The sequence below is a fragment of the Protopterus annectens genome, chromosome 8.part1, assembly GCF_019279795.1.
Source record: "Protopterus annectens isolate FY-2018-M chromosome 8.part1, PAN1.0, whole genome shotgun sequence".
NCBI classification, from domain to species: Eukaryota; Metazoa; Chordata; order Ceratodontiformes; family Protopteridae; genus Protopterus; species Protopterus annectens.
The window spans coordinates 96836693-96849116 of NC_056742.1; the positions used below are offsets into that span (position 1 = coordinate 96836693).

The 12424-nt window shown below is 41.5% G+C and overlaps 1 protein-coding gene across 2 annotated transcripts in view; it reads right to left on the reverse strand.

Moving 5' to 3' along the window:
• CTU2 (cytosolic thiouridylase subunit 2) overlaps nt 1-12424 on the reverse strand; it is a 753975-nt gene that overhangs the window by 401880 nt on the left and 339671 nt on the right. For both annotated transcript variants that reach the window (XM_044081705.1, XM_044081704.1), the window contains exon 10: nt 4556-4647. In XM_044081705.1, coding sequence (XP_043937640.1) covers nt 4556-4647 — 92 coding nt within the window. The remainder of the gene's footprint in view (nt 1-4555; nt 4648-12424) is intronic.

A 12424-nucleotide genomic window follows, 5' to 3' on the forward strand; every position in this document is an offset into this window, starting at 1 on the left:
AGTCTTAGTGGTCTGCTGCCCCTGGGTCTGGACTGATACAGTCTGGGAGGGACTGGAAAAGATCAGATTTTAGAAGGCCAATGCCTACTGAATCTAGGTCGCTGTACCTGTAGGAAATTTTTAACAGATTGCATAGATTTAAGTTTTTCTTCCATCTTTTTGAGGACTTCTTCTGCTTTAGTGCCAAACAGACGTTCTTGGTTTAAGGGAGCATCTAGTAATTTTGCTTTGACATGGTCTGGCAAGATTTGTTACTTAAGCCAAGCATGCCTTCTAAGAACAGACCCAGTGACAGCAGCCCTGCAAGATGCTTCTAAGGCATCAAAACCACATTGCAAAGTATGTTTTCCAACTTGGTTAGCAGAATGCATTAACTCTTGTAAATCTTTATGTTCCGCACAATCAAGAATCAACATCATTTTCTGATTAATTAGCTCCATAATATGTTGCTGATACTTTAACATATGAAACTGGCAATTTAAAGTCCTGATGGCAATAGTAGCAGAGGTGTATACCTTCTTACCCCATTGGTCTAAAGCCCTAGAATCCCTGTCCGAAGGGGTATGGTGTTTGGCTGTTGTAGCCTTAATGCCTTTAGGTCCCTGGGAGATTGTCTCTGGATCTGCAGCAGGATTCTTAAAGAGGAATTTGTGGGAGTCAGGTACTCTGTAGTACCTGTCAGGTTTCCCGGGAGCTGGAGGCAAAGTATCAGGGATAAGGCTGGATTCCATGAAGACATCACCTACAAATTCCATAACAGGAGGGACAGCTAGAGGGCAGTGCTGAGGCAAGTTTAAAAATTCCCAGACTGTGGGTAGTCCTGGCACTCCCAGCGGAAATGCTCTCTAACGGTATGCAGAGTTTCACCAAAAGAAAATTCCTCTGGTGGAGAAGCAGAGGGAATGGAATCCTCTGCATCAGAATCTTCATAGGTAGATAAATGTATGTCCTGGTAATCAGAAGGGTCAGAGTCATCGGACTCATGAACTGAAGAATCAGAAGGAAAATCAGTTCTAGGTCTTTTAGATGGGGAAGGCTGGCTTCCCCTAATTAAAGAAATAAGGTCCTCAGCCATTCTAAGTATTTGTTTCTGCGGCATGTGGGCTTGAGAATGTGCTTTGGTCATCAGTTTCCTAGGCATAGTGCGAGCTCTGGGCCTGAGAAATTCATTTTTTTTTGGTTTGAAACAAAGTCGTCGGTTTAATATGAACATCGGAAGGCCAGAATACACCCTCAGAAGCTGGTGCCCGCACAGTGGCTCCGGACCCATCCAAGGTAGAGACATCCAAAGGTTCCACAGTCGAAGAAGCATCTCGTGGCAAACCGGACTCCGAATGGGTCTCAGTAGAGGCCTGTGAATCTGTAGAAGCGGGTATCAGGGGCTGTGAAAGCGCCTCACTGAGTACCAGCTTATGCAGTCTGTCCCTGTATTTATCCTTACATTTTTTTGGAATATCGGTAGTCGGATGGCTTATTGAAGCAATTTCTGAATATGGAGAAGCGAAAGAATTTAGTGACATAAATAGCCCGACGACGAATAGTTCGGGCGTTGAACGAGGCACAAAACCGACAGCGAGAAACATCATGGTCTGGGCCTAAACAGGTGACGCAGTAAGAATGAAAGTCTCTGTGAGGTATTTGCTTTCCACAGGCAAGACAATTATTCATTTTTTCTGACATCGGTTACAGCAAGAAAAAAAGGATCCCCAACGGGATACTTATCTTTTAGAAGACTTCAGGTCTGAAACTCAAAAAATGAAAATTTTAGGAGGCGGCCAACTGGCACTTGCGAACTGCTTCTGCTTTGGACACTGCACAGCAAGAAAAGCTGATGTAATGGTGTCGGCTGCATGTTTTATACCCCTGACGATCTGACGTCATGGAAGAAGTGACAGCATCCGATGCAGAAATCCCAAGACTCTGGTATTCAGGCCGACTGCAGGCTACCTGTTGGCAGATAACCCAAATGTGATGACTGCAACAGTGAAACATGAAGAACATCTAGAAAAACAATGGTCTTTAAGAACACAACAGTAACAGGGTGGAGCAGAGTGGGAAAAAAATCTGTCTGACACAAGAGACAGAACTGTGGTCTCTCTTCAAGTTTTAATAGGTAGTTAAAAGCAGAATACAAGTAAAACACAGTGTAAAGAAAACAAACCACAGTATACAAAATAGAAAAAGGCAATAAGGTAGTAGAAAATGCAAGAAATAAAAAGCAAACTAACCTTTCCCTTACAGCAAGCTGTGGCAGTGTCTGGGTGAGCCTTTCCAGTAAAGTGACACTGGTGTGAACACTGTCCATGGCTTGCATTACCCTCTCAAAAAAATTTACCAGATTCATTTAACAGGATCTACTTTTATCTAAGTCAAACTGCTGGGAAGCAAGTCTTATAAGATTTATTTAGATCATAGTTTATCAGGTCTGTTATGATTTACTCCACAGCTATGCAGATGAGCCTCGTAAGACTGATTGGTCTGTAATTCCCACAGTCTATGATGAGGTCACCCTTATTAAGAGGCATCACAAATACTATGCACCAAACCTTAAGGACAAAGACAGTAGATAAGCTCAGGTTGAATAGTTCTAGGAGCAGATCCACCAGCACATGTTTAGTGTTGTTTAGCAGGCAGCCTGGTTCCCATTGAAGATATATATTTTTTTGTTTTGTTTTGTTTTTGGAAAGTACTTTTTAACAAGTGTTAGTTTGTGATAACAGAGAGAAGTCCTTAGGTATATGTGGGTTTTGTAAAGATGTCTTGTGGTGAAATTTATACTGAATTTGCTTGCCAGTACATTTGTTATATCCACTGAACCAGAGTAGCTACTGCCATTTTGAATTGCCTTAGAGCAATGTTAGGTTACTTAGTAACTTCCTGATGTAAGTAAAGAAGGATAAGTAATTCTTCAGGAAATAAGAAAAATATTTCTGACAATTTATACACACTGGCATTAAATAAAGAATACACAAGCACAAATATTCATGTGAAAAATTATTTGATGACTTAAGCTGGGTGATGATGCATTTTATTTAACCCAATTCTGTCTGTGACAGCAGTTTTACTAAAACACTTGTTTAAACATTTTCACTTACAGCAGCAAAATACTCTGCATTTTCAAAATAAAGTAAAATAAATATCAAAGGATATAACCGTTCTGTAAATAATAACCATATTATTCAACAGAAAAGTAGGATATATCTGTTTCTTAAATTTTAGCAAATAATTGTAAATATCTTTAAACAATAGGGTACTATTAGGCAAAAACTGTTGAGCATAGCTGAGCATGCGATATCTATAAAGTCAACGTTTTTTGAAAATGTCTCTATTTTGTTGTTAGTGGATAAAAATAAAGAAAAGGTGACTTTTTTCCCCAAAAAATTTCTTTAAAAAATAATGACTTTAAAGAGAAATGCGACAGCAGTATACAGCAGGCAAAAAGATTATTCAGGATACAGTTGTCTAAAAAATGCATACATATTAAATGGACAATTAATTGCAAAAAAATCATTACTTCAATATTTAAATCAATAAGTGCAACAAAATAACCTTAAGGCAAAAGAAGCTACACAGTGTTAAGAGTTAAAGTTGTTTGTCTTCTAACTAGCTACAAAGTAAGGGCTGTTTCATTTAAATTAACTACTTATTTTTCCAAATTACAAGGAAAGAAAAAACATTCTGTGCATGTGTTCTTTTTCCACAAAACTGTTTTCATAACACAAAGAAAAATAGCAAAAGCCTCAAAAGGAAAACTTTGTAAGTTATTGGGCTGTACAAGGGACATGTGCATACCATTTAATCTACAATGGAGTATAAAGATTAATCATTTTAACTCAAAGTTCTGCCACTCGTTACAGAGGGCTGAACCAACCAATTAACGAGTCAACTGCCCTGCAGTACATGGCATCATGACAATAAACCTCACCTCCCCATATTTCACCTATATGTACATTTATGTAATTTGATATGTCTTGAATTATATATGCGCATGCGTCTGTGTGAGGAAAGCATGTGTGTTCACACTCATTGCCAAAACCCCAACCCTATGGAATTACAGAAGTATTCAGACTTGCATCATAGACATGTATTAAAAAAGTAGTGGTGCTTCTATGAAACATTTAAACCATTATCTCCTCGTTAACGACTTAACACTCACATGGGTAAGAAGGAGCCCAAATAGTTTACTCCTTGTGTTATTATCAAGGTCCCTTGGTGTCACTTCTATCCCCAAGTGACATGAACGCCAAGGGTCAGAAAGTAGTTTTCCTGTTACCTCAGGTAGTCAGCTTTCTACACTTCTTGCAGTAAAATCGGGAAGAATGTCTTTAGATTTCATTCTTCATCTTATATGAAACATTCAGGCACTTTATTTTAATGAATATGTGAATTACTCATCTAAGGTCACAAAGAAAATTAATGTTTTACCTAGTAAAATGGGCTGCACTCCCCCAACCCCACAGACAAATAAGTTCAAATACACTATCAAATGACCATCATTAGATTATTGGCAAAGATACAGCTTCTTAACTACTTAAATAAAGCAGAAACTCATTACCTATAAATTGTGCTGACAGTGGAAGGGAAGTCAGACTGTAGTTTGCAGATGAAACTCTCTGTTAATCGATGTATGCTGGCTTTCTCTGAGATCTGTGGAAAAAAGATAATGCATGCTTAGCAATGCAGCCACCAACTGAGATCTATATAGCTCAGCTCAGTCTTATAAGGCTTAGTAAGGTGTACTCATCTGTAATGTACGGTGCTAGTGTACACATTTCTATCGTTTTACTTTGTGTGTGTAGGTACAGCTACAGAATAATTGTCAACTCTCTAATGTTGACTAAAAAGTGTAGTTTAAATACTGTTCTAAAAAGGTTAGCAGTCATGATGGCATTTTGTTTTGCTTTCCTTTCAGGTGTGAGTGCAGATATTCTTTGCAGCTGTTCCCCCTACATATGAGTGAAATGTTTCATAGTCACAGCAGAACTATGTTGTTCTTTTTAGAAGTCTGCTAACAACCATTCTCCATTTTTAAAACTCTATTAAAACTCACTCTCCAATATTCAATAGCCACTTTGCCTGAAGCAGTTTCACATATAATGACTTCTCTGCCCAGCTCTGAGGCATACAGGGATAAAATAATGAATACGACACAGACCTCCTGAGTTCAAACAGCTGCTCTGGAGCTGGAAGATCTGGCTATGGGAAGGTGTGAGTGAGCGGATTATGCCAGCTTGCTACTGGTGGCACTGGACATTTGACCTGCTCCCATGGAAGTGAAGATTTACATGCAACCAGTGACCACAGGACCAGGGGACATGGGCTTGGCAATCCCAAGCTGGCAACGATGCCCTAATGAGGCATACATGTGGGAGCATGCACACATCAAGTGGATTACACAGGATGCCCACACTGTGATGCAGGTGCTCATGGGAGGCACCAAAGGGGGTTTGGTGCTAAACAGAACAACCCTTCATGGCCAAATATTCCTCCCACACTACTGACTAGGAATAAATGGTCGATAATGGCAGCTCCAGAATCAGCAGCTGCTGATGCCAGAAAATTGCTTCTCTAATGTAATGGATATGCATTTGGCCATGCTCTCTCCAGCCTGAAAACTGGATCCAGTACCAACAACTCTAATTAAAACCTGCCTGGAAGCACTATGTCCATTATTTTCCAGATTAATAAAAAATGCAGTTGTATATGAATTTACCATAAAGTACAGCTGTATCCCACTTACTATAACTGTAGATGTTCGAGTAAATCAATTTTACAGATTTTGCAGAAGCCTGCAACTAGCCCGACTTCCAAAGTCTTAGCATCATCCCAAGCCGATGGATGTTTTATGACCCATGTCTGGATGGTTTAAAGGGCTGCAGGGTTAGCTTTTCCAATGCATAATTTAAGGCCCATGCAGGAATATGGTCCCCTCCTGGGTGTCTTAAGTTTATCACCACTCAGAAATAGTTTCATGTACAGGCGTCAGAAAAGTAGTGCAGTCATCTGCAAGTAAGCTGAAATTGCCACGCATGAACCTTTATGCTGGAGTAAGAAAGACCCGGTTAAAACAGGTGAGACAGGTAAAGCAATAATGAATGAATGTCTGCTTAAGCTGGAATAGTCTGTTGGCCATGACACCAAAAGGAGAATCTTTCACATTTTTCCATGCATGATTTCCTAGTGTTCGGCTTCCTTACCTGCTTTAGAATAGATAACACCTCCTTCGGATAAGGCATAAATGTGGGGTGTAATGGCGCAATCCTCCAGGCAGCCAGGTTGAGAGACGTAAGGCTGGGATGGAAAACTGATGCCCTCATTTGGCTGAGAAGGTCTGTGTCCTTCAGGAGCATGCAAATTCTCCACTCACTGAGGGTGAGGAGTAGACAGAACCAATGTTGTCTGGGCCAGAAGGGGGCTACCAGAATCATGCTGTGTTTGTCAGTCCTGGTCTTGGTAAGTTTCCTCAGAATCAAAGGTAATGGTAGAAAGACATACAGGAATTTCAAGCTCCATGTGACGTAAAAAGCATCTATCTTCCAGACTCTCTCCTGCTGGGTTTTGGTACAGACTCTCAGAAGTTGCTTGTTCTGGGGAAAGTCAAATAGGTCTACAGATGAAAACACCCCACAGCATACCGAGATCCAGGAGCACTTTCCTTTTCAACATCCATTTGCTTGGGTATTGTATGTCCCTTTTCAGGGAATCTTGCTGTGGCCTAGTATGTATGATGCAATGAGAGTGATCCCCAAGTCCTGGGCCAGTATCTATATCTGCCTGATAAAGCTGCATAAGGGGTAAGACAAGGTACTCCCTCATTTGTTTATGTACTATATGACTATGGTACTGTCTGTCCAGATTTACAGGGTTTCTGGACACGGGTGATGTTGGAAAGCTTTTATGGCTAGAAAAACTGCTAGCATTTCTTTTAGATTGATATGTAATTGTCTCTGTTGTGGGGACTGAATGCTCTGTACCCTCACTGGACTTATGTGGGCTACCCAAGCTACATCTCAGGTGTCTGTGGTGACAGACTTGTCTGAGGCAGAGTGAAAGTTACTCCTGGGTTATTTTGTATGATCACTGGCCCTAGAGGCTGCAAAGGTGCCTATGCCTTGGTCGACTTGGAGGTGGATGCAATCACTTCTTCTGTGGACCTCCCACCTCTGGATTCTTGCTTTTTTTCCCCATCTTTTTTGCTTTTTGGGATCACACCAATGGTCGCTGGAATGGTACTGTAACCTGCAGAAGATGGGGGTTGCAACACTACTAAAGAAGCTGACAATGAGGATTCCATGTGTGCAGGGAGTACCTCCACCCTACATTTAAGGGTTCTTTGCACAGAATTTGGCACAGCCAGAGCAGTTAAGATATTGTGCTGAGGCTCCAAACAAAACCATCAAAACTACTGAAAATCTTTATGTGGGATTTGCTTTCCAAAGGACAAACAGTTATTAAGCCAGTCTGACTGCATGGCAAGAAAGAACTAAAGACGGTGCTGATGGACATCTTTCTTATACCCAGATGTCTGGACATCAGTCATAAAATATGTGCCAGCATGGGATGATGCTAAGACTCTGGAAATTGGGCTGGTTATGGGCTTCTGCACAGCAGGAAAAGCCAAGGATTACTACTGCAACATTGACCACTAAGAACATCAGTTGATGTCCTACAAATCACTGTTGCAAACTATTGGATTATCTTGCCAAATAACCTGGACATCTATCTTGCCAAATAACCTGGACATCTACAGGTAACATAGCCAAAATCTTTCAGAGAGACACATGTCCAATGTACGACCCAAAACTGCAGGCATATCAGCACATAAGTGGATGTATAGGCATAAATCCTCAGATCATCTCCAAGCCAGTAAAGCTGTAGACACCTGAGAGAACAAAATTATCTGGTCAACTAAGAGACAGGAGAGGCAAAAGGAGAGTAGCCCCTTCGGTCCATGAAGAAAAAAGAAGAAACTTAGGAGGACGAAGGTAGCATGGGAAAGAATACTGCAACAGTGATCAGCAAGACATCTGCTGTTATGGTAAGTTCTTATACAACTGCACTATGTCCTTCCTTAGATCACTATTGCAGTATTTCAAACTGGTGGATGATTCCCAATGATTAGGAAGCATTAAGTGTAGCTGGTTGAAGAATAGAAGTGTTGTCCAGTAATCCAGACAGGACTGCTCTGGCAAAGGCAGGTCTGGGTTTATAAAAAGCATCCTCTTTGCAATATTTGGTAAAGATATCCACAAAAGCCCAAGTAGCTGCTTTTAGAATTTTTCTAGAGTTAATCCCCTTGTAAAGGGCTCCAGATGAGGCCACTACTCTAACAGTGTTCCTTTGCTGGAAAAGGTAAGGATTTGTCATGTTGAGTATAACAAAAAGGAATAGATTAAGAAATCCAGTTATCGACAGTTTATTTAGAAAATGGGTTCCCTGGCTTGGAATCCTGGAAACAGACAAACAGTTGGTCCAAACTGAAGATATCTTTAGTCTTATCCTGGTAGAATCTGAGTTGTCTATGCACACCAAGAAAATGTAGAATCCCTTCTTCCTTGTTTTATGGATTAGAGAAGAAGGTAGGAAGACTTATGGCCTGACTGAGGGGCAGTTCATTTACCACTTTAGGCATAAAGGAGTGACTAGCACTCAAAGACACACTATTCTTGTGAAAAATAAGAAAGGGAGGTGTCGCTATAGGGGCCTGTAGTTAGGAAACTCATCTAGCTAAGGTGAGAAATACCAGAGGAATGGTTTTCCGAGTACAAAAATTGAGACAGGCAGAGGTTGCTGGGTCGAAAAGCAGGAAAGTGAGTTTCTCCAGCACATAACTGAGGTCCCAAGTAGGCAGGAGAGTTTCCTTGGAAATTTCAGGTGGAGTACACCTTTTAAGAACTGTTTAACCTCTAATCTGGTCAGAAAAGGAGGTCTCAGAGGTAGGAAATCAGATATGGCTGAAATGTGTGTCTTAACAGATGAATATACTAGGGACAGATTTCAACAGCTCACAGAAACAGGAGAGGACCATTGGGGTATTAGCTTATACTGAGTCCCATTTTTAAGGCAGACAGCAGACAATAAATCTTTTCCATTTTGTTATTTAAGATTTCCTGGTAGTAGGTTTTCTTGCCTCCCGGAGAACCTTAAGCACGCACACAGGAAATTAGTGAGTAAAAAGGATCAGAATCCTATCATCCATAATGTCAAGTTGAGGGATGGCGGGCTGGGATGAAGTAATAAGCCCTTCTGCTGTGTGAGCAAGTCTGCTGTGGAAGGCAGATTCTGGTGCTGTCCCTTGGCTTAGTGGATGAGAAGGGGAACCAATGCTGCCTTGGCCAACAGGGGGTCACTGGAAAGATCTTTTGAGTATTCTTTATGGATCCTTAGCAAGATCTTGGGGAGAAGAGGAAGTAGAAGTAAGACATACATGAACCTCCCTTTCTAAAGAAAAGGCACTGTGTTGAGGACAGTAGGTCTTGGTATAAAAGAGTGGAAACTGTTTGTTTTGGATGGATGCAAACAGATGCTTTTGTGCACCCCACATCTGTAGACTATGTACAAGATCTCCCAGTTCAACATTCGTTCATGGGGATCTTCCCTTGATCTGTTTAAAATGTCTGCCGGGACACTGTCCTGTGAAGGAATGTATACTGCTTGAAGAGACATGCTTGCTTTTGTGGCCTGCTCCCATGCCAAAAGAGCCAGTCTGCAAAGTTGATTGGATCTGATGCCCCCTACTTGTTTATATACCACACAACTGCTATGTTAGCTGTGAACACTCTTATGCGACCTGGTTTCCAAAAATGAGAGATCTACACAGCCTGTATTAGTGCCAACTTCTTCAGACAGATGGGCTCTGAACTTAGATTTGTTGGCCATTGTTCCTGAACTCTCAAGGTTGCCCATTCATGCTCCCCATGCATCGTCCCATGCATCTGTTTCTACCTCCCCTACTTGTTTATATACCATACAACTGCTATGTTATCTGTGAACACTCATGCAACCTGGTTTCCAAGAATGGGAGAAGATTTACACAGCCTGTATTAGTGCCATCTTCTTCAGACAGATGTGCTCTGAACTTAGATTTGTTGGCCATTGTTCCTGAACTCTCAAGGTTGCCCATACATGCTCCCCATGCATCGTCTCATGCATCTCTTTCGAACTCCTGCACTGTGAGTAGTTTGAAGGGCAATCTCGGGTTGAGTTTTACCTGTGATATCCACCAAAAGATTTCTTTAGGCAAGGCAGGAGAGGAATCTAGGTGTCTAGGGGATGGGAATGTTGGGACTAGGAATATTTCAGGTACCATTGGATGTTCCTCATATGGGGTCTGGCAGAGGAGACCATGGGGAGGGTGGCTGCCACGAACACCAGTGCTTTGGGGATCTCCCGTGTAGTACGGGATTGAAGAGGAAGAAGAGAAAGAAAGTAACTGGTGTGGCACTGCACTTTGTCTAGTACTAGGAAAGCTTGTATGAGTTTGATGTCTAGTCTGGACCCCATGAAAACTAGGTCTCGGGTTAGCTTCACTGCATATTTCTTTATGTTTATTGTGAACTCCAGACCCTGAAGTAGAGAAAAGGTGAAGTTGAGATGACTTAAGAGTATCTGCTGAGAGGATGTCTGTATTAGTAGGTCATCAAAATAAAGAAATATCTGAATTCCCTGAGTTCTGCACAAAGCTATGACTGGAATAAGACACTTTGTGAAAACTCTGGGAGATGCAGAAAGTCCAAAAGGCAAAGCAGAGAATTTTAAGTGTGATGAGCAAGTAGAAAATCTCAGAAAGCTCCTGTCAGCAGGATGAATAAGAATGCAGAGACAGGCATCCTTTAGGACCAGAGATAAAAGGAAGACTTGTGGAAGAATGAATGGTAGCTGAGTTTGTAGGGATATCATTTTGAAAGACGGGTCACAGAGAAATGTGTTGAAGGTAGAAAGACCCAGAATTGGTCTCCAGTCTCCCTCTTTTCTTGAAACAAGGAATAATCTGGAATAGAAGTCTTTTCTCACAAACTGTGGAGGCACCAGTCTATTGTGCCTTACTTTAGCAAGGCCTGAATGATAGGAGAGAGCAACTGTATCTGACTACAAGGAGGAGAAGGGATGCCACTGAATGGAGGAACTTCTTTCCAAGTTATTCTGTACCCATTCTGAATTACATAAAGAGCCCATTTGTCTAAAGTCATGAATAGCCAGTTTTTTTAGGGATGAGGTGAGCCTTTTGGATACAGGTAGGGATGAACCAACAGGTACGGAAGGTGAAAGAGGGTAGTCAGGCACACTTGGCTGGGTAAGGAGGCCTCCCAGACCTAGAGTCCCTGTTTGGTTAGTCGTGGAATCTTTTCCTGGGCAATTTCTTGGCCTTATGAGAAGGCCTAGACTCCCTACAACTGAAACATGTGCGTTTTACACAGTAGCTCCTTTGTTATCTGGGCATTGAAGTGATAAAGATCTGTCTATACTCCTTCATCATTTTACCTTGTTCTTGTAATTGTTTGACAAGACTAGCAGCATCTGAACCAAGCAAAAGGACCTTCTTTAAAGGAGAGTCTAAAAGTTTTGCTTTAATATCCTCTGGGTGGGGTTGAGTGCATATATCCTGTTCACAGAACCTATAGCAGTTGCCCTGGAGGAAGCTTCTACTGCATCACAGCTGCATTTTATGCTGTGCCTAGCCACTTGGGAAGACTGAGACACCACAGATAAGGCATGTTGCTAACTGCTTGAATCCACAGTGGAGGACAAAGTTTTATTTAAATATTCCAGAACAGACATGCATTTAGTCATTTGGGTATGATAATTCAGAGCTCTAAAAACTAGAGTGGAGGATGTATAAACTTTTTCCCCAATTTGACTACTGCCCTGCTGCCTTTATTTGAAGGAAGAACATTGGCAGCCGGAAGTGACTTAGAGGGCTCATCTATAGACACTGAAAGCACAGAAGGGTCTGCCACATGTTTTTTCTACAGAAATGTTAAGTCTTGAGATATTTTGCAAAATCTATCAGGCATTTTAGGAAATGGTGGTTGAGAGTCTGGTGCTGTGGAAGTGGATACAAAGGCATCAAGGAAAAACTCCAGAACAGGAGGTACAGGTGCAAAAGCAGGAATATCTGTTTTGAAAATGCTACAGTATCTCTGTTGCACCTCAGAAATCTGCTTAGATTCCCATTAAGAATGTTTCATTATATTACCAATAATTTCCCCAAATGAAGTTTCTCTAACAGGGGTGTCAGGTGAAAGTGAATCTTCATCACCAAAAGCCATTTGGCCTGGTGAGTAGATCTGGGAAGAACAGGCCAAGGATTGCTCATCTGAGTTTGATACAGCCTTTTCATCTTCAGAAGAGGACTGTGGGGAGTGGTAGGAGAAACAGAAATGGGAATAGGGTCTGCAAAAGATGGTGGCCTCATTGCCATTAT